Source organism: Monodon monoceros, unplaced genomic scaffold (genome assembly GCF_005190385.1).
Source record: "Monodon monoceros isolate NGI ecotype Baffin Bay Population unplaced genomic scaffold, NGI_Narwhal_1 Super_Scaffold_21, whole genome shotgun sequence".
Lineage (NCBI taxonomy): Eukaryota > Metazoa > Chordata > Mammalia > Artiodactyla > Monodontidae > Monodon > Monodon monoceros.
Window position 1 is genome coordinate 96702064 of NW_021703778.1, and position 22774 is coordinate 96724837.

General features: G+C 45.5%; 1 protein-coding gene across 1 annotated transcript; it reads left to right on the forward strand.

The window, feature by feature from the left end:
- The first annotated feature begins 9675 nt into the window (after nucleotides 1-9675).
- On the forward strand, nucleotides 9676-15349 carry ACTC1 (actin alpha cardiac muscle 1). The gene is made up of 7 exons (XM_029239353.1): nucleotides 9676-10124; nucleotides 10710-10860; nucleotides 12046-12370; nucleotides 13051-13212; nucleotides 13343-13534; nucleotides 14321-14502; nucleotides 15015-15349. The coding sequence occupies exons 2-7, from the start codon at nucleotides 10732-10734 to the stop codon at nucleotides 15156-15158; spliced, it is 1134 nt and encodes a 377-aa protein (XP_029095186.1). The 5' UTR covers nucleotides 9676-10124; nucleotides 10710-10731; the 3' UTR covers nucleotides 15159-15349.
- The last annotated feature ends 7425 nt before the right edge of the window (nucleotides 15350-22774 follow it).

The following is a 22774-nucleotide window of genomic DNA, read 5'->3' on the forward strand; positions in this document are numbered from 1 at the left end:
TAGTATTTAAATTGCATAACTATGGTAACATGAACATAGGAACTAATTCATTCAGAATCAGACTGAATGGAAAACTGAAAAAACTGGATTTTGGTGGGTGTACCTTATATTTTATTTTCAATACTTTTATATTTTGAGATAATTGTATATTTGCATGCAATTATAAAAAAACAATTGAGAGAGCCCGCATAACCTTCATCTAGTTTCCCCCAGTGGAACTAACTATGGAACCATATCACAGCTAGGAAATTGGCACTGATACAATCCATCAACGACATTCGGAGATCACCAGTTTTAGTTTTACATGCGTGTGTCTGTGCTCATGTGTGTGTCTGTGCATGTATTTAGTGCTATGTAATTTTATCACACACATAGATTGATATGGCCACCAAACTACAGAACATTTCCATCACAAGGATCTCTCATGCCACCCTGCTGACACCACCCTGGTGGGAGAATAGGAGCATTGCCTGCTTCCAACAGGGAGGAAATGTTAGAGCAGCTCCCAGATCAGTCCTACTAACACCACCGGGCAAGAGAATTGGAGTACCACCACCTGACTCTGCATGGGTGGGGTGGGGAGGGAGATCAGCTCCCCATGAAATGAAGGGTGAGCAAGATGAAATTTCCCCTTAGGGTCTGGCTAGGATAGGGTGGGTATTGCCACAAAGGCTTTCCACGTGAGGCTTCTCTTTTGTTGGTTCCTTGACTGGAGGAACAGACTTTTCTTAGAGCTTACTTTATCTGTGTCTGTTGGCAGTTCCAGGATGGAGACCACTAGAGTTCCTGTCTGGGATTTATGGAAGGCAGTTAAGAAACCTAAAAAATTCATCCCTCATCACCGTCCCAAAGTCCCTAGCAGTCCACCTTCTCCTTTCCTCCTTGGAGTGTTCCTCTGTTTGCTTGTTGTGTTATGTCCACAGTTATAAGAGGGAGGACCTGGGAGGCTCCATCTTGGCTAGAACCAGAAGTCTGATCTATACTTGATTTTTTTTTTTTTTTTTTGCAGTACGCGGGCCTCTCACTGTTGTGGCCTCTCCCGTTGCGGAGCACAGGCTCCGGACGTGCAGGCTCAGTGGCCACGGCTCACGGGCCCAGCCGCTCCGCGGCATGTGGGATCTTCCCGGACCGGGGCACGAACCCGTGTCCCCTGCATCGGCAGGCGGACTCTCAACCACTGCGCCACCAGGGAAGCCCAATACTTGATTTTTAAGAGGAATAAATAGATAACAGGTATGTTGATACCAATAATTAATTCACAGAAGCAACTTTTCATGATGTTATCATTTTAGTTTCACTCAATACTCTACATCTGTCATAAATATTATGCCATAGTAAGTGACAAGAGTTCATTTTCAAAATGAGACTATTCTGTAAATAACTCCTGAAGCATCAAAGAAAATTAAATTCTCTCCGTAGTTTTGTGTACTCAGATGAGTTTAATTCTCCAGACAATGGTTGTTTTCCACTTAACAAGAAACCTAATAGCGAACCAATTTGGCTAAAAGAGATTTTATTGCACATGGAAAACTTGGAGCAGAGTTAGATAATTGACCAAATATGAGGACAGTTTTAAAAATAGCACCACTGAAGATAAAGATCCTAAACAACACTCAGAGATGCAATGTCTTTCTTCAAGTACGTGGAGCTTATTATGTAGAAATATCCACTGGCTAAGCAAGACAAAAGCATTGATTGAATAAACCACATCTGGATTTCAAGGGAACCCCATTTAGCCACAAAATTGGATTCTTCCTGTTGTTCGTATCTACATTTGCAAAATAAGCATCACTATTTTGATTCTGTTTAGTTAGAAATAATGTTTTTTTCAAATCAGAGAGCTTATTCCTTTAAAATATTTTGGTAAGTGATTTGTAAAATCACTAAGACTAAGAACACTTTTGGGTTTCCACATTAGGTGAAAGCAAGCCTGAATCTCCCAAAATTATTTGAAGTCCTTTGTTCAGAATCAGTCACTGAGAACTGAATATCTTCTTGAATGATGTTGAGAATTTAAATAGTGTTCAGAAAAAAAAAATAACGTCCAGAGAGACTAGAAGGGTAAAAGATACTTTATTGGAAATGACACAAGCTCTGAAAACAGAGTACTATATTTTCTTAGCAAGACACTTTTTCTGGTAAAAGGTATATTGGTACACATCACAGTCTCAGGGTGGTGACATTATGAAATGTTAACTAGACCTTCTACTCCCACAAATATCTGAGGAAACAAAGAGCATTTGTTCAGTCTTAACCACTGCCCAAGACCACCTTTTTTTTTGATTAATTTTTTTTTTATTGAAGTATAGTTGATTTACAATGTTGTGTTAGTTTCAGGTGTACGGCAAAGTGATTCAGTTATATACACATTCTTTTTCAGATTCTTTTCCCTTATAGGTTATTACAAAATATTGAGTATAGTTCCCTGGGCTACACAGTAGGTCCTTGTTTTTCTATTTTACGTATAGTAGTGTGTATATGTTAATTCCAAAGTCCTAATTTATCCCTCCCTGCCACCCTTTCCCCTTTGGTAACTATGTTTGTTTTCTGTGTCTGTGGGTCTATTTCTGTTCTGTATATAACACCAGCTTTTTAAAAACTCTGTCTCCGTGATGGCAACTGAAGTAGATGCTTGGGGAAGGTGTGCTTGGTCTCTCCACAGTGATCTCCCTGTGAAATAGAGGAAACGGAAGGAATAAAACTTTTACTCATGATGGATTCTCTCAGTTTCACGTAAACGTGTTCCACGTGAGAAAGTAGGCAAGCTTAACATTTAAGCTTTCATGTTTAGTCAGAATAAAGGTTAGTTTCCAGGTAGATCAAAGAAAACTCGGACTACACAAAGATATAAACTATGGAACAATATTTTAGGGTTTGCTCTTTAGGCCTGAAGCATGGGCACTTCTAGAACACTGGAGCTGTTCTAATAAACAAGGGTTTCTGCCTCTTGGGATCGCTTTTGCCACTTCCATTACCATTTTGGGGCCCACACCCCTGAGTTGGACAAAATGAGCACAGTTTACCTAAAGTTTTCCATTGCCCGGTGTGGAAGCAAAGCCTCGGCCCTTGTACCAGTATCTACAATGTGTTTCCAATTTATCGTCTTCAGTTTTCTATTCGGATAGAAACTCATGGGAAGGGTGGAGGGGATATAGGTCTGTACCCCCATCACCATCTCCCTACCTGCTCTCTTCATCTCTCCCACCACCTTGGGCTAGCGGTTTAGTGATGTGATCCTCGAGTGGACACAGGAGGGACTGATTGTGCCAGTCTAAGGGCTCTCTTTCTGCACCCGCAGGAGTAGGGCTCTGGACAGAGGATACGGAGTGAAGACGGCTCTACCCACTGGTGGAGAGATGAGCCTAGCATGAATCTTTTGTGACAGTTATATTGAGCTACAATATTATACAGCAACTGGAACCTCTCCCTGGAAAATAGCATATTTAAATAGAGTTTGCAAAAGGGTTAACTGAACAGAGGACACCCTTCCTGTTCACCCATAAAGAATGTTCTCAGCTGAGGACTACCCAGTCCTTGCAGGTATGTCTTGGGTGATATGATGCTTTATCTGGTTACATCCTTTGGGTCGTGCTCGTGATTGTTCTGATCACTTGTCAAAGCAACACCAGGGTTCAATGGCAGATTCTTTTCTCAGTTCTCAAAGGCTGGCTCGTCTCTCTGAAATGCCACACACACAGAGACCTACTTTGTGTGAGTGCCAGTATTCTCAATCAAGTAGCTGCTCGAGACACCTTTTCAGCTGTTTTTATTTTGGAGGAACAATCTTGGTTTCCTGCCTCTGGTTAACACAGGTGATTGGCTTTAGGGAAAGCCTTTATTTTTATTACTTTTTAATTTATGAAATTAAGTTAGAGTCTGTAAATGTAAGAGGAATTGGTTATTTGTAGACCTAACCAAGAGGAGTTTGGAAATACTCATCATAAAATAGCTGTAAATATTCCCTAAAGCAACCGCTTTCAGACTCTCCACAGAAAGACAAAGCCTACAGTAATATATGTGGTTTAGTTTTATGTTCATGATAGATTCCTCTTTTTAGACTGTAATTTTGAAACAGTTCAACAGCTGAGTTGGCAACTAAAACCCACCCTCTAAAATATATAAGTGAAATGTGGATGCTATAATCCTAAGGGCAGAGCCTGCTCCCAGTTTGGCATTCTTTGGTTCCAGCTGTTGACTAGAGATAAGTTAGATTATAACAGTAAAACCAAAAAATGCTGTTAATGCAAATTCCTTGCATTGCATGTTTCTCTTTAAAGAGCAAGTGGACATTCTTGCAAACGACCAGAATAGGAGGCTATTTGTCTTTTCTCAGCCCAGCGACTGTAAGTAGATATGGACGGCAAGGCCTCATGAATTTTATGTCACATTTAATTTTATTTTAAGGAGGTTAAAATAGAGGGCTTTAAAGCCTCAACCAGGCATGTCATTTTCTTTGTCCTTCTCTGTTCAGTGTTTCCTAGTTCACCACAACAAGCACTTACAATTTTCATAGTGAGGGAAAGGTTATTTTAGATCCCCAGTTATACGTACCATGACGTTAAGATGAAAATTAAAATGATACAATCCCTTATACAGTACCTTATATAGACAAAGCGTGTTTTCATGAAGCAATATATGCTTGCATGGGGATGGAAGAAACCAGCAGACATACGCAAGACATCTTGGACTCTTGGATACTTGTACAGTGATCACCCCAATTTCAATTATTCTCTCCATGGTCCCCATGAGTTCATTTTTATCTGTCTATCCATCCATCCTCTGTTTTCTCTCACAAAAGATGTATGACAGCTTACAAAGATAGATGGACAAATCGAATTTAAAAGTGGAAGAAAAAGGAAAATGAAAAATAGATGTGGGTGTGCAAGATAGACGATAATGATTTGTAATCATGTTAACAATTGGGCCACAAGTGTAGTTTTCTAAGATTTTTCTTGGCCACTGCCAAAAGAAAAATCTGGTTGGTCACTAGATTCAGGATCTACGGGATCAAAACAAACCATTTACTTGGTAGAAGCCCTTTGTTCTTGGAACTAGAGCCAGACAGGAAATTCTTCTAAGAGGCTCATAAAGAAGACAGTATCCTGTGATGAACACCCGTGACAGCATCTTTGCAATAGAGGTGGTGACCTATTTCTTACACAGCCATCCCCCCATGTAGGCTGGTGACATCATATTCAAGAGCAGGTCTGTAAAAATGGATTCTGCAGCTGGCAGTCAGTCCAGCTTCATCTAGAAGCTGACCATGTACACATATGAAGTCTCAGGATAGTGTATGGACCCAGTATGTACTTAATAAATGTAAGCAATTAGTATTATTGCTACACACTGTTGCGTGTCAGATGCGTGCCTACTTTTGATGGGGAAGAGATGGGCTCCACACATGCAGCGGAGTGAACTTGGTGGGCAAGAGCATCTCTGAGCTCGCAGCTCTCACCTCCCACGCACTTGATCACGTGATCCCACGTGAGCTCACTCCCACGTGATCTCAAAATGCAGCCGCGTTCAAGTTGGGTGATGCCACATGTGGGCTCTCTAGGGAAGACAGGCTTGCTCCAGGTAACGCTTGAAAAGCCGAAACTCCATAGTTACTGCCAGTATGGGGAGGAAGCCAAATCTGAGCTAAGTGGAATACCTTCCCAGCAGAAACCTGCCAGCTTCAGCTCTTCATTCTAGGAGGATTCAGACTCCTTTTAAGGAGTTAAAAAGATGAGAAGTCCTTTGTGATTTCCCAGGATAGAAGAGAGTGAAGATTTGGCTTTTCGCTCATTAGTCCCGGGTGACTCCGAGATCCAGAAGGATCTCCCTTCTGCTCCCCTCCCCTCGTCCTCCCTGTCTTGCCCTCTTTTTCTAAATCTCATTAACTGGTTCATCACAGTTGGTCCTATCATGTCAGAAGGCAGTGACTGCCAGAATCTGCCTAGAACAGAATTCATTTGGAGTTGAAATACCCTCCCCCTGGGTTAATCTCCTCGGTGGTTGCACGTAAAGCGCGGGGCAGCATGTGGTGGAGATTAGGCATGCCTTGGTGTTGAATTCTGAGCTCCAGGATGTGTGTGGGCCTGCATCCCTCACAGCCGCGTCACTTTCTTCTTTTAATGAAAGCTGAAACCCAGCTCCTGCCAGAGGACAGTGGGAGTGAACAAATGTGTAGGAAAAGAAAATAGAAATGGTTAGGAAGGCTGGCTGCCCGACCCCTGGTCTGGGCTAGAAACAGCCCACCCCCTCCTTCCTAGCCCATGGAATGCAGGAAGGGCGGCAAGAGAAGCCGGGAGGGCTCCTGGGGAGGAATTAAGTGTGGTTCGGTATGTTTCTGGCTTCTTTGTAAATACTGGACACCTCCGAATGGAAGAACAGCTGAGAAAAGTGACTGCTAATCCCCCAGTGCCAGGAGGAGGCCTGCCTCTCCCTTCTAGATCCCAGCAGATGGTGGATGAAACAGGCTTCCCTCGAGGCAAGGGCAGCAGGAACTGTCCCACCTTCTGTTCCTTCAGCCAGCCCTGCACGTCTCCCTCATGGCCTGTCCCTGCCCAGAAGGGCCTCTCCGGCCCTCGAGAGCCTTGGGGACACGCCCCGGCTTTGGCTTTCGCCATCCGGCTGGGATGCTCAAGGTCAGCCAAGCTGGACTCGGGCCAGCACTGGCAGCTTGGGAAGCCTTCAGCGAAATTCCGCGGGCCTGGGGAAGAACAGCCAGGCAGTGTCGCCACGTTTCTCCCTCTGTGAATTACCTGGGGAAGAGGGGTGGTGACTTATTTAAAATGCACATGCACTCTTCCAGGATGAAACCTGGGAATCTGAATTGCTGTTAGAGGTAACTTGGCTGCAAGTGGTTCTAGCATTCTACTTGGGGAAACAGCAGCCCAAGTGGACTGGAAGGCATTTGGGGTGGTGGATAGGAACAGGGTGTCGTCTGGTGCCTGGATTTGAAGCGTTACTCTTCCATTTGCTCAGCCGTGTGACCTTGAGCAAAGCAGGCGCAACGGTTCCCTACCTCATAGGATACAAACCAGTCTTTCTCAAACTGCAGGGCACAGCCATTCTTGGGTTTTGAAATCAATTTAGTCACAATTCACATCAAAAAATGTAAGTGGGAGGTTGGCTACACAGCAATGTGAATGTACTTAACGCTACTGAACTGTACAATTTTAGTTGGTTAAGGTGGTACATTTTATGTTATGTATATTTTACCGAAATTTAAAAAAAAGAGAAATATCTAGACTGCACCACAGAAGGTTAAGTCATTTTTATATACTTAAGTAGACACGACAGAAGCCAATCTCAATTTTCATATTAAATGGATCCCTGGAAAAATTGTGTCAAATGAAAATCAGTCATTGAGTCTTATTTTCCATTGACTTATAATTTAAGTAAATATATAAAAACAGCGTTTAGAGTTTTAAAACGTGGAAATTGAGCAGTATTGCAATGAACAAATATCGAACCATCATAGATCTTTAAGGGGAAAAAAGTGTTCTTACCATAAATGTAGTGCATAAGAAACTATGTTTTGTTCTAAGTGGGAAAAAGTGAAATTGTTTTTAAACATTTTAAGGGTGAAGATTATTTCATGAAACTGGTCTCAGTATTCCACTGACCTACCCACCCCTGCTCCCGGGCAGACTGATTCCTAGGTGGGTGGACTGGAATTGGCCTCCTGAGCCCTGCAAGTATTTACAAAGGATTCAGGGAATAACCGTGGTGTTCAGTGATCTGCTAGACTTTCCAGGAGTTCCCTTTACACATATGGCAGTGAATGTGGGAATGTGCCACCAGTCACTCCCAAGGAGAAACTCTTTCTTTCACACAAGTGTTAATGCACTTCAGTCCTACTCTGCTTTAAAAATAATGAAATACTTCCTCAGGAAGTCTTTCTCTGAACCCTCTTTTGAATCCCTCTTTTTGTGACTATCCCAATGATTCCCTCTTTCTTCCTAGTGTGTACCATAACTGTCCCTGACTTGTCTGTAGCTGCTCTGCGGTACGAGTCCTGCTCTGTTTCATTTCTGTCTTCCAGCGACTAGCACAGTTCTTGTGCCATAAATATTTGCTGAATCAATAAGTGAATGACATTGACCCAAATCTTCAAAAGTGAGAGCCATAGCTGCCCCCAAAAGTATCATTATTACTGAATTGTAATAGTTACAATTTGCTTTGTATCTTCTATGTGGCTTATATCACTTGTCTCTAATTATTACAATAACTAATAATCTCTGTCTGAAAAGAGTTACTGTGTCCTTTTTCAGAGGGGAAAATTGGGGCTTATGAAAGTGAAGTGACTTGCCCAAGAGCAAAATAGGTAGTAAGTGATAGAGGCGGGATTCAAACCTAGGGATGTTGGGCTGTAACACCCGTCCCATTTCTCCTTTTTGGTTCTTCTGCATCTGCCTGAGCCAAAACAGCTCTGCTCTTTGCATCCTGTCAACAGGCATTTTCGCTGAAAAAGGCCTACCGAGTGGCAGAAGGTGATTCCAGCTGGCGTGACCCTCACCTGGCTCCATCACCCAGCCGCCCTCATACTTTCTTCTCCAGACCAACCCAAACATGGTTGGGGAGCTCAGCGGGGAGGGCCCAGCATTCCCCAGTCTGGACAAGTATCTAATCAGCAGGCCTCCTTAGCATATCAATCCAAGACCACTCCAGAGATGGATGCCTGGGCCCAGTTTCTATTTTTAACTGGTGTGAAGGGGAGGAAAAGCACAAGCATTAAAAATCAAAGTGCCAGTGAAGAACTGAGAATACAGGGCAACCCAGGGCAAACCAGTGATCTGTGTCCTTCTTACGTCTCTCTGTTTCTTTCTCTTCTGCTTGATTCAAGTAATCCCTTTCTCCAAAGTCTCAAGATCCTCCACAAAGAAGCTGATATCATTTATACCAGTGCTTCTCACACTTCAACATACATATGACTCAACTGAGCATCTTGCTAAAATGCAGATTCTGATCCAATAGTTCTGGGGTGGGGCCTGAGACTGCTTTTCTAATTCATTCCTGGTTATGACCATATTGTGCATCCCGGTGATATGTCCAGTCGGTTGAAGTTGCTGTTATCTCCTTGACAAGAACATTTCTCTTTCAGTCCTGTCTTTGTCTGGAATAAACGCTTTTGCGTTATTAAGATGAATGTTCATCTCTCCACCAGCAAGTGGACAAGCAAGCAACCCTTGGCATTTGTTCCTTCATTCCCTTTGGCAGCAGGGGAGTCTTTCCTGGCCTAAAGGCAGGAGTCTGAGTTTGAGAAAAACCCTGGAATCATGGAGGAGAGCCCCCTGATGTCCCAGCTGGGGTAAACCTGCCCTCTCCTCCAACAAGACTGGGCAGGCTCTCACAACAGCTGTTTCCAGCCTCTTTCCCTGACCAGCCCCTGAACCATGCATAAATTGGGGACCAAGGTGGCCCTGGTTAATCTCAGCTTTCTGCACAGCCCCAGCTTTCCGAGTTGTCATGCAGGTTGGTGGGGACTAAGCCAGGAGGGTGCCCTGTCCCAGGCACCCCTTTTCTGGCCACCCAAATGTGCTGCTGTGGTGCCCTTTGGGCCCATGAGGACTGCCAGGGCTCTGCTCCCCCAGCTCTCCGTCCGGGAAGATGAGAAGCTGCCGTCACTCCCCTGCTGCCCTGGCCCAGCTGTCAGGACCCTTCAGCAGAGGGCGGGGTGCCAAGCCTTCCCCCTTTCGTGTGGCTTGTTGTCTCTTAGGCTGGCGGGGCTGCGGTGAAGCCAGCCACAGCACACCCAGGGGGCACCTCCACCCAAGAAGGGGGAGGGGGCGGGCTGGCGTCACCCGGTCTTCCCCTGCCCCCTACCCTTCACCGCCTGCCCCTCCCTAGCTCCCTATTTGGCCATCCCCCTGGTTGCCCCCTCCCCTTCCTTACATGGTCTGGGGGGCCCCCGGGCTGATCCTCTCCCCTGCCCTTGGCTCCATGAATGGCCTCGGCGCTCCTCAGTGGTGCGAAGGCGACCAAATAAGGCAAGGTGGCCGACCGGGCCCCCCACCCCTGCCCCCGGCGGCTCCAACTGACCCCGTCCATCAGCGCGCTATAAAGCCGCGCGCCCCGCGCGGGGCACCAGCGCCTGCCACCGCCCGAGCAGCCGAGCCGAGCCCGCCCCGCGGACGGTGAGTCAGCGCCGCCCGCCCCGCGCCTGGAGCCGGTGCCCCGCGCCTGGAGCCGGTGCCCCGCGCCCCCGCCGCTCCATCACTTTTTTTCTCCTTAAGACCAAACTTTTCATTTGGTTCTAACTTCTTTTGTCCTGGGTCTCGGTCTTCACTGGAGAGGGGCGCGTGGAGGGGTAGCCTTGGGCCCCAGTGGGGCTTTTGGGGTCCCTGCTGCCGTGTGCTTTTCCCTCCAGCTGGGGCTCGAGCATGGATCGGGGTGTGGATGGGCCCGAAGTGGCTTCCCGGTTCGTGAGAAGGCGAAAATGTAAAGGGCCGGGGAGGACCTGCTAAGGGGCGACCGTCCCTCTTGCACTGGGGTAGGGGAGGAGCCTCCTGGCCTGGGAGCCTGGGCGGTTCCTCTCCCCCGCTCTGCAGCTTCTTCCCACCCTCCTTTTTCGGCCCCGAGGGGAAGGGAGCCGGCAGCGTCCCCCGCCCCGCTCCCCTGCCCGGGGACCCCCATCTGCCCTGTCCCTTCCTCCGGGGACGCGGACGAGGCCAGCTCCGCAGGCACTGAACGTAGGCCGCCTTGCTCTCCTCCATCCGTAGACCCCACTGAAGCTGCGCCAAGATGTGCGACGACGAGGAGACCACCGCCCTGGTGTGCGACAACGGCTCCGGGCTGGTGAAGGCCGGCTTCGCGGGCGACGACGCGCCCCGCGCGGTCTTCCCTTCCATCGTGGGCCGCCCGCGCCACCAGGTAAACTTCCCGCCCCGCACAGCCTGCCCTCACCTGGAGCAGTCTCCAGCCCCACTCCACACCCCTTCCCGCCACCTCTTCAGCCCAGCAATCGAGGAAATGTCTCACCTGCCCCTCCTGTTCCATGAACTCATTAGGTCAGATAGGAAACGCTGGATTCGCTTCCAATCTCAGCCCAGACAAGCAATACTCACACCCTCCAGCAAACCAGGAAACGTGCAGCACCGCCCCCCTCCCCCAGTCCACTTCAGGGACACAGCTCTGCCAAGGGTCCAACTTCCTCCTGTGAAAAGGCAGCAGCTTCTCTTCTCCACTCCTGACCTGCATTTTTAGTCCTCAGTATCTTCTCTAGCTCTTATACATTTCACTTTACTCCTTGGCCTCCCTTTTCAGTCCTGTTCAAAACTCAGAATAATACAACATATCCGAACCAACCAGGAGCCAAGCCACATTGCTCCCTCTTGTTCACAGCCAGTTTATAGGGCTTCCAAAATGTAATCCATCTGCTTCCTGGCTGTTGCATTTTTAGAAGCCAGTTATGACAGAGGCAGTAAAGTGCCATGGTGACAGTGACATACCACCTTGTTTATTAAAAGAAATGCCACGCTCTCTGGCTTTGCCTCAATGCCTGGCCAGACACACTGCCAGGGAGGAGAGTGGTATTCCTCAGTGTTGGTGGACCATACGTGCTCCAGGACAGCTCTAGGAAGGCTGGATTTCCCAGACAGGATGGTAATAGCATATCAGTCCATCTTTTTATGTTTACTTGATGAATGTCAAAATCTTTCCTTGGGAGAAATACAGTGTGTCATTAATTCAGTCATTCCACAATGTAGTCATTTGTATTCCAGTTGACATAGGTGATGAGCTTAATGATTTAATGAAGGCATTATGGTATTTTAAAAATGAGGTGAGGCTCTGCTTCTTCCGTGAAATAGCTTCATTTCTCCCCATCCCTAGTTATATGCTAAACAATAGAATTATACCTCTTGGGGGTGGGGTGGGGAGAAGGTACAAGATTAACTTTAAATGATATTTCTGAATTGGGGTAAATTCCTATTGTTTCTTATTTCTCGTATTCATAAGATGTCGCTTGACTTGGGCAGTTAGATAGAAATGAATAAGGCATTGATTATATTCCTGACACGGTGGAAGCTTGATTTTCTCATTACTTTCTTCTTGTAGGGAGTCATGGTGGGTATGGGTCAGAAGGATTCCTACGTAGGTGATGAGGCCCAGAGCAAGCGAGGTATCCTGACTCTCAAGTACCCCATTGAGCACGGCATCATCACCAACTGGGATGACATGGAGAAGATCTGGCACCATACCTTCTACAATGAGCTCCGCGTGGCCCCTGAGGAGCACCCCACTCTGCTCACTGAGGCCCCACTGAACCCCAAGGCCAACCGTGAGAAGATGACCCAGATCATGTTTGAGACCTTCAATGTCCCCGCCATGTATGTGGCCATCCAGGCGGTGCTGTCCCTGTATGCTTCTGGCCGTACCACAGGTGTGTTGGGATTGTGAGATAGTCCCTGATTAATTACATTCCCAAGTCTTCGACCTTGCTGGGAATCAGTCTCCCCAGTGAGAAAGGAATGATCCCTTTCCTCACGCTCCCTGGGAAGGTGTCTCTGCTAAGGGAGAGGGGTAACAATAATACCCTGAGGTTGGTTTCAGAGCACACTTATTTCTAAGAACTGAAAGAATACGGAGTTAGATCCTCCCCTTGCCTAAAGTATGTGATGTCACATATTGAGGCTTTGCACAAACTATCAACCTGGAATGCAGCAGTCATTGGTGTGTGTTCACACCATCACAGCCCCTGGGCAAACATCCCTACAGGGTCTGAGTCAAAAAAGAGAAGAACACGTGTAAGTTAGATGAGAGGAAAGAAAAACACGCCTGGTTGCTTGCATAAGGTGCTAATAGCCGGTAAGAGGGATGGTCATTTGAAAGTGTCCTGGGAAAATTTTTCTACTACAGTATTTAAGAGGATGAACTGTTGCTGGCTTCAGATTTGGCATCCATTGTGCTCATTTTTATTCTTCATGTGTAAGGGATCTAATTTTATCTGGATCCTTGCCCAGCGCTAGTATCTCTTAGCCAGGATTGGAAGTAGGCTTTGACATGGTTAAAGCAGTGGCGTCCTCAGAGATTTACCTTGTTCTTGTCTATTTTCTCTGACAGGCATTGTTCTGGACTCTGGGGATGGCGTAACCCACAACGTCCCCATCTATGAGGGCTATGCTTTGCCCCATGCCATCATGCGTCTGGATCTAGCTGGTCGGGATCTCACTGACTACCTCATGAAGATCCTCACTGAGCGCGGCTACTCCTTTGTCACCACCGGTGAGTGTGTGTGTATCTCATCTGCCATAGTATGTGTCTTGTTTTTTTTCCTCCCCCAGCGAACCCCCCTACCTCCTCAAGGTTGATTTCATCTTTCAGAGCTTAACTGTGATACGCTTTATTTCTGCAGCTGAACGTGAAATTGTTCGCGATATTAAAGAGAAGTTGTGCTATGTCGCCCTGGATTTTGAGAATGAGATGGCTACGGCTGCTTCTTCCTCCTCCCTGGAGAAGAGCTATGAACTGCCTGATGGCCAAGTCATCACTATTGGCAATGAACGCTTCCGCTGCCCTGAGACGCTCTTCCAGCCCTCCTTCATTGGTGAGTTGTAGGGTCTGGTGCAGAAACACCGCTTGGTGGCTCCCAGGGTAAAAGCTATTATAATCAACAATGATTAAGGGGCCCTTGTGTTAAAAGAAGTCATAGCTTGGAGTCCCACACAGCTCAGCCTCAGGTCCCGATGGCTTCTTACAGGGATGGCCATCACCGCTCCGTAGCAATGATATGATAAAGGATGACACACGGGCTTCATCTCAAAATAAGGAATGAGACAGAGTAGTAACTGAATAATCCATATCTGCAAGGAAGAGATGATGACTCAAGAGTGCTGCCTTATTCTGATACGTTCCATCACCAAGTAGCTAGACGTTACTTTCATCACTCATTATCAAGTGTAACAACAATCCAACTCATAGTAATAACTGGACATTTGTATGTCACCAAACATCTTTCCTAAGGAGTGATTTCCAAGAGGAAGCTTGTCAGGATCTTATTTTAGTCCATAAATAAGAATTGCATTAATTTACCGTAAATGTGTGTCTCCTCCTTTTCTAATCCATCTCCATACCCTGATGGGTACAGCAAGTGTTCCCTCCAAACAGGTGCTAAACACAGTTGTTTGTTTCTTGGCAGTCTGTTGTGGATTTACTGTCTGCACTTTTAAGACACCTGTTCCACAAAACCCTGCAATGTATCTTATAGAGGAACATATGTTTCAGAGACAAATGGTGACAGTTTACCAGCATAGAGGGGTACTATTCTCTTCCCTCTACCCTGGCCCCCTGGCCTGAGGGCACTGTGATTTTTCTTTTTTACACTTGTTCCTAGGTATGGAATCTGCTGGCATCCATGAAACAACTTACAACAGCATCATGAAATGTGACATTGATATTCGCAAGGATCTGTATGCCAACAATGTCTTATCTGGAGGTACCACCATGTACCCCGGTATTGCTGATCGCATGCAAAAGGAAATCACTGCCCTGGCTCCCAGCACCATGAAGATCAAGGTGAGTGGGGGAAGCAAAGCAGGTCTCCGTATTCCAAGCAGAATTCCTGACTCCTTTCCCCTCACCGCTTAGCTTCCCGTTTCCCATAAACTTTTAGCTTTTCTAACACTTTCTCTGATTTTTCTAGCACTTTTCCCAAGATAGGAGACTTGGAAACACTTTCAAGCAGTGGATAAAAATAAATCTTTGAAGGAAAAAAAATATCTAAATCTTTGAACACATTTTAAAAGACCCCCCGCTTTCAGGCTAGCCTCCACCATGCATGTAGCTTATTGCCACATTATATTCTGTTTCAGAGAAGTGGGGAAGTTCTATTTTATAGTGACTTTGATAGTGGAAATGATGAAATAGAGGAAATGCATTAAACTTGACCCAGCCATATTCCTTTGTGGGAATGAAGTATCACATTACGGTGAATTGATCACCAATATCCTTCCTGTGAATCGCCCCAACATGCACTCTGTTGCTTGGAACTTCAGAGTTCACTGGTGGTTTTTGTTTTCATTCTGCAGATTATTGCCCCCCCTGAGCGTAAGTACTCTGTCTGGATTGGGGGCTCCATCCTGGCCTCCCTGTCCACCTTCCAGCAGATGTGGATTAGCAAACAAGAGTATGATGAGGCAGGACCATCCATTGTCCACCGCAAATGCTTCTAAGGTGCCTTCTCTCTTAGTCTACCTTATGTTCATTCAGGATGACGGTATGATGCCTCTTGGAGTCTTCTGAACCACCTTCCCTCATCTCTCATCAATCATTGTACAGTTTGTTTACACACGTGCAATTTATTTGTGCTTCTAATATTTATTGCTTTATAAATAAACCAGACCAGGACTTGCAACCTACAAAAGCAAACGTCTCTTATTTCTTTTTGGGGTTTGGGTTTTGGGGTACGAGTAGGATGGGGCCAGTGTTTGTATACTCAGTCTGTGAACTCGTATATTGGCGGCCTTGACACCGGGAGCATTGTAATATCACAGCACCACAAAGTTTATTAGGTGAATTAGCATGACTTTTAGCTGGGAGTTACAATATTAAATTTTGGCTTTACCCCTTGGGACAGAATCATGAAGATATTTCATAGCGGAAAAGCAGGTTAGGTTTAGCGCCACATAAGCGAGAAACAGAATTGGAGAACACAATTCTCTCAGATTCGTTTCTATGAGGACACTGAAAATTGTTGTCTTAGCACATGTTCCAGTTGTTTTTGTGACTTTGCAGAAACCACGTAGATATGGGTAATGAGAAAGTCAAAGATTATTTTAAACAGATTAGTTTCAATTCTCAGTCTCTTCAGTTATCTTCCTGAGGGCCATGCGTGTTAACGGTGAAACACGGAGGCCAGCTGACAGATAAGCCCAGCCATGTCCCACTCCAAATATTCCCTAAATAAATCAAGACCACTGGGCACATTCAAAACAAATGTGAGGAAACAGGCATCAGATACCTTTTCCTAATGAGTGACTAACTTCTGGGACAGACGTCTTCAGTCTCTTCAGTTCTTTGAAATCCTGGGATCTTGGGTCGAATGGAGCGAAGTCTATAAAATCCTGAGGAGTTAAGGGGAGCAGAAAGCCATAATCCCTTTACTCCGTGCTGGGCTCTTTGCAAAGTGTGCTGGGGATAGTGAGGCATCCAAAAGCATCTATTGTGCTCTGTCCTTGAGGGGTTCACATACACACAATTCATAAACCCCCAGTGTATGTGGTCTGGGAGGCTACAAGGAGATGGACATATGAGACTGGGTCTTGATGAATGTTTAAGAATTGGAGAGGTAAGAAGAGCAGGGAGGAAATCTCAGCGGAAGGCAACGGGGCAGAAGCCATCATACAAAGCACAGGGCAGGCTGGTGGGAGCTGATGAATTTTAGGAAATCAGTTTGGAAAGGGAGATTTCAACCTGATTGCAGAAGCTTTAAAATTTTCCACTTTCAAATTAATTGTCCATGAACCATTTGACCATTTGAATGGACCTAATTAAACTTTTATCTGTTGATGAGGGAATCAAGACACAGAGAGATTAAGCAATGGGTGCAATGTTATACAGCTTATTTGTGGAATACCCAAGGCAGTCAGGAACCCAGATTTTTTGACAGCTAATCTAATGGTGCTTCTAAAACAATCTTTCCTAACTTAGTCATAGTTATCAAGAGTAACCACATTCTATCACACACCGTTTTGAGAGTCTGGGTTCAAAATCTGCAGTACTTTAAGCTCGTCAGACAGCTTTAATAAGTTGCCAATGTCATTATCATTCAAGGTAGTAATTGTGTCCTATGTTCGTTCATTCATAAAACATCTCTTGATCCCTGATTCTGGGCCAGGCACAGTAGTAGGTGTCCGGGACACAAAGATGGAGCAGAGCATATTTTCTGTGCTTACAGAGTTCAGAGTTTAGAGTTCCATATTTAGCACAGCTGAATGGAAGTCTTTCTCTGCATTAAGGGTTAAAAAATAAATTTAGTGACATTTATGTTAGATACGATAAACTTTATTGGAGATTTTCATTTTTTCCTGCAACTATTTCTTGTAGCACAGATAGATTGATTTAAAAGCTAGGTAGGGCTTCCCTGGTGGCGCAGTGGCTGAGAGTCCACCTGCCGGTGCAGGGGACGCGGGTTCGTGCCCCGGTCCGGGAAGATCCCACATGCCGCGGAGCGGCTGGGCCCGTGAGCCATGGCCACTGGGCCTGCGCATCCGGAGCCTGTGCTCCACAACAGGAGAGGCCACAACAGTGAGAAGCCCGCGTACTGCAAAAAGTTAAATAAATAAATAAAATAAAAGCTAGGTATCAGGACTTCCCTGGTGGTGCAGTGGTTAAGAATCCACCTGCCAATGCAGGGGACACAGGTTCGAGCCCTGGTCCGGGAAGATCCCACATGATGCGGAGCAACTAAGCCCGTGCACCACAACTACAGAGCTAGCACTCTACAGCCCATGAGCCACAACTACTGAGCCTGCGTGCCACAACTACTGAAGCCTGCACTCCTAGAGCCCATGCTCTGCAACAAGAGAAGCCACCACAATGAGAAGCCCGCGCACCACAACGAAGAGTAGCCCCAGCTCACTGCAACTAGAGGAAGCCCACGGGCACCAATGAAGACCCAACGCAGCCAAAAAATATATATAAATAAATTAATTTAAAAAATAGTAAGAATCATTTTAAAAAGCTAAGTATCAGCCAGAGACAGATTTGGAGCATATATGGGGAAATATGATTTAGCCAGTCTCTGTGTCTCTTTTTTCCTCACTTCTCAAATTGAGTATGTTAAGTATTAGGAATTTTATCCTCTAAATACATTATTAATACTAGAGGTTTAGAGAGCTGGCTGGGGTATCACCTGTGGTTCTTTCTGTGTGTCCATTTAAATGGAATGGGTATTGCTGTCTCTACTTAAAAGGAGAAGCTTTCGGAATCAGCTTCTGATATTTGTATCAGAAGTGGTAAGCACACAGGTTCTCATTGAATTCTGAGGTTTTCTTATCTCTGCTTGACGACAGGGTGTAAGATATTAGAACAACTGACTCGTAATAATTGTGCTTAAGAAAGGTATTAAGGCAATAGGGTTTTCTTAAGGCCACCTTCACATTGTATAAAGTAATTGAGATGTCTACAGTCAATAGATCTTTAGTTAAGATGCAATGTAACGAACCTATATAGATCATGATATTTTTCTCAATTTATAATGAAAAGAGTACTTTTATTAATTTCTAACACCCCCAAACACTATTTCTTTATTTTCCTTAACAGTGCTCACTTCTTAGCCATGGTTATCATGTAGATGTGTTTAAATAATTAAGAGAGTAGAGTTAGAGAGAAAAGGAAAATAACTGAAGAAAATGGACTATTTAGAGGGGTAGGATTGGTTTACTATACCCAGGGCCTAAAACAATGTCACTGGGCTTTCTCTCCATTTCTTCTATGAAATCTGTTATGGATTGAATTAGGTCCTCCCAAAATTCGTAAGTTGAAACCCTAACCCCCTAATGTGACTGTATTTGGAGATAGGTCCTTTAAGGAGTCATTAAGGTTAAATGAGGTCATAAAGGTGGGGCCCTAATCCAACAGGACAGGTGTTCTTAGAAGAAGAAGAGATACCTGGACTGTGTCCATACAGAGGAAAGGGCAGGTGAGGACACAGCAAGAAGGTGACTGTCTGCAAGCCAGGTAGAGAGGCCTCACCAGAACCAACCCTGCTAGCACCTTGATCTTGGATTTCTAGCCTCCAGAACAGTGAGGAAACACATTTCTATTAAGTCACACAGTCTGTGCTAGTAAGTTACGGCAGCCCAGGCAGACTAATACAAGATTTTTCCATGTATTGGATATGATGGTCCAAGATTCATGGTCTGAATTTATCAGCCTCTGGAACAAAAGTGTATCTTTCCATATAGTTCTGACAAAAATTCCAGGGAGCCTCAATCTGGCCAGGCTTGAGGACTGAGTCATACCATTCCCACCATAGAAACCAATCAATATTATTGAGCGGGGGACAGGTAATTCTCCAAAGGAAGGGAACAAAACAGCATAAACACTATTCCCAATGATCTAAGGCAGGAGAAAAATCACAGCAGTTTGTAGTGGAGGGACCGATTGTTGGAGAGCTCGAACTTCCAGTTCAGGAATTTTATTTGATTAAACAGGCCTTGAGAAAGACTTGAGAAGAGCAATGACTTCACCCAAACAAACCTGGGGACGAGACTAAGAAGCTTTGGATGGTGACATGTGTGACTGATCAGATGCTCTCCAGACTCCACTGTGGCCCGGGGATCCAGAAACCCAACAATCTCTATATGACCAGATTAGCCAGGTGTTGAAAAGGAAATAAGAAGTCAGATTCACTTTATTAATTAAATGATACAAATACTATAAATATTTCCTAGGAACTAATAGGTAGTGAAGAAATTGCGAGTCTTTTAGGCCTAAAATAGCAAAAGTTATAGCAAAAGTCTATATTCAACCTGAGGTCTTCCAGGCTCATAATAAAAGGAATCTCTCCTTCAGGCAGAACTTGGCTGTTGCTATGGCAACCAAGCTCACGCTAGGAAGATAGGGGGAAAAACTCCTGGGGAGAATGCAAAAGTATACCTCTGGTATACTCATGCTAGAAGATGTTCCTTGCAGGTCACTCATCAGCTCTGCACGCAATAGATGTAAGCAAGATTGACTAGGAGGATAAAGAACTTCCATGTAAGCGTACTGAGTCCTCGTGATTCTGGGCCCTCTCTCCTGCCCGGGAAAGACAGCCGAGTCAGGTGAGATGTAAGCAGGGGTGGTCTGCACGTCCCTCAGCAACTTTGCTGATTGTTCTGCATTGTTTTCCTGCAGCTTCCATGGGCCTCAGGGTTGGGGAGGGGAGGCAGAGAGAAACCAGACCCACGGGGAGATTGCAGTAAAGCTGAACTAAAATGTGGCATTAATAGTAGATGAGAAGTGGACTCTGGAGTCAAGGGTAACAAGAAATTCAGTCAACAGGTTTAGTGTTGAACACAGAAATTTGATTTGAAGAACTCTGGAAATACTACTGGATGGTGACATTCTATAGGGTAGGATATGGTGCAGCAGGCCACGTGTGGGAAATTTAAAAGCACGTCTGCCTTAGGCCAAATATTGAAATTTTCCCAAGACATCTTTAACTCTAGGATCTACCCTTTGGACTTCTTCTCCAGTGCCTTCTGCCCAATGGTGGCTACCTGCGACAGTCTTCTTATTCCTCATATCTTTTTTTTTTTTTTTTACTTGCCTGTCATTTACGTGCATTCCTCAAGAGCAGACTATGCTAATTAAGATATTAGTTACCTAATCTATGTTCCTGGGGAAAAGTTAGAACTTATGTTCCCACTAGAGAGCATATTCATAATTTAACAATAATTTTCCTGTATATGTATAGCTTTTTATACTAACCTGAAGGACTGACGTTGCATGGGCTTTCAGTCAAAAAGATCCTAGAGTGCAAATCCTAGTTCTGCCATTGACTAGCTGAGTGGACCTTAAGTAAATTAATTACTTAGCCTCTCTGAACCTCAGAACAGAGGGGCTAACTAAAATCGTCGTCTGAGAGTTGTGAGAATGTGATGATATCGTGCATTTAAGACACGAAGCACAGGGCACAGCACAAGGGCATTTGTGCTCCAGATCAACAACAAGAAAGTTTACTTTCCTTCCCTCCCCCTTTCGTCCTTTCTAGCATGGACTTTGGAGGCTGGGTTGGGTGGGTAGAGGGGGAGGTGAGCTGTAAATATCTCTTCACAATGCAGTGGTGTTTCTATAGATCCTGAGTTTTTCTGGAGCCAAAGAATCAGAATGGGAAAAATGAAGGACTAGAAAGCACAGGAGGGAGAAAACAGTTAAAGCAGATTCGTATAAGGAAATGAAGGAAGGCAAAGTCTCCCTGGAGACTTGGAAGACAAATTAAAGAGAGATGTGGCCTGGGCAGGAGGAGCAGAGGCTGTGTGTGTGTGTGTGTGTGTGTGTGTGTGTGTGTGTGTGTGTGTGTGCTCCCACACAGAACACAGGTGAAAGCAATGAACAGAGAGCCAGGCTGTTGGCTGTGTGAAGAGGATTTCCTTTCTGTTCTTCTGTGCTCTTCAACTCCCAGCACCCTTGTCACCCCTTCTTCTCGTCCACGTTCAAGAGCCTGGTTTTCCACTCTTTACTTTGCATCTGTAGAATCAGCATAGATGACAAACAGATGCACAACTGTTTCACGAAAAGTTGACCTGAGAGAATTTGGTCCCTCAAGCCCCGTCTTCCAGGTAACCCCTTTTGTGCCAGCTAGACCCATGCAGGAGTGAGCACTTAGGGAGGAACTTTGTCCCCACCGCACCCCCACTCAGCTTCCTGGCTCCACACCCTGTTTCAGCCTCACCAAGTTTCTCTTGTCTTCTTTCGGGCCTTGGGTTCTACGTTCTTTGGCCACAGCTTCTGGTCAGGAACAGAAGCTCCCTTAAACCAGCTCAGGTTAGGAAGGGAGTTTATTAAAAATATAGAGAGGAGGGCTTCCCTGGTGGTGCAGTGGTTGAGAGTCCGCCTGCCGATGCAGGGGACATGGGTTCGTGCCCTGGTCCAGGAAGATCCCACATGCCGCGGAGCGGCTGGGCCCGTGAGCCATGGCCGCTGAGCCTGCGCGTCCGGAGCCTGTGCTCCGCAACGGGAGAGGCCACAACAGTGAGAGGCCCGTGTACCGCCAAAAAAAAAAAAAAAATATATATATATATATATATATATATATAGAGAGAGAGAGAGAGAGAGAGAGAGGAGCTCCTAGAACCTGAGGACATAAAATAGGGCAGGACATCATAGGGAATGGGAACTTAGAACCAGAAAGTCATCAGGAGCTGAGGGCATTCTCTATCCCTTCCGTGGCCTTTCTCCATGAACCTGGCCTATGTTTCACACAGCTCCTCCCAAAGGAAGGACCCTCAACAGACAGGTGTGCTTCATGCATGACTCTCAAGACTAATGGGATGAGGAGGATAGATCTGACATGAGGACTTGGACATTTAAGGGCCAGCAACCAATCAGACAATTTTTTCCCTCTCTAGTTTGAAGAGGCACAGACAGGGCTGTTAGTTGTTTGTGGTTTTCAGAACTGACACAGAGCAGGTGGTGGCCAAGATGGGCTGAGAAAACTAAAACCTGCAAAGAGGAGTGAGAAAACGGAGCGGTTACAGCTCAGGAAACAAACACGACTGCTTAAACACACCTGTTGTGTTTAGGGATTGTGGGTAGGGATGTGTGTATGCGTAAGGCAGTTTCTTTATTGTGGTGGGGTTTGGGTGGAATAACACCCCACAGAGGAAGGAATAAAAGAGTTCAGTGAAAGGAGATTCTGGTGGAGAGGAGAATTCTGCTTAGATCAGGCTGTCAGGAAAAACCTCTTTGAAAAGGTAACATTAAATCTGAGACCTGATGAGTGGAAAAAGCAGGCAGTGAAAATAGCACCTGCAAAGATCCGGATGTAGGAGAGTCTATCATGTTCAAAGACGTGAGAGGACCCAAGTGGATGGACAGTGATGGGGGGCTGAGGGGGAGTAGAGTACGTGATTCTGGAGAGGTGGTCAGAACAGCCATTATACAGGGCCTTTAGATAGTGATGAAAGTTTAGATTCTAAGTATAACAGAGTGATGCTAAAGGGTTTAAAGCATGGAAATATAAAACATATATTTAAAAAACTCATTCTAAGTACAATGTGGAAACTGGATTGGAGAAGCAAGAGTGGAGGCAAGTACATCACCGGGAGGCTCTTCCACTGATGTAGGTGGGAGACCCTGG

Excerpts from the sequence above, each read along its gene's own strand:
- ACTC1 (XM_029239353.1), top strand. The coding sequence starts at position 10,732 with ATGTGCGACGACGAGGAGACCACCGCCCTGGTGTGCGACAACGGCTCC. Across the intron at positions 12,371-13,050 it reads TGCTTCTGGCCGTACCACAG|GCATTGTTCTGGACTCTGGG; the intron begins GTGTGTTGGGAT and ends TTTCTCTGACAG. Across the intron at positions 13,535-14,320 it reads CTTCCAGCCCTCCTTCATTG|GTATGGAATCTGCTGGCATC; the intron begins GTGAGTTGTAGG and ends ACTTGTTCCTAG.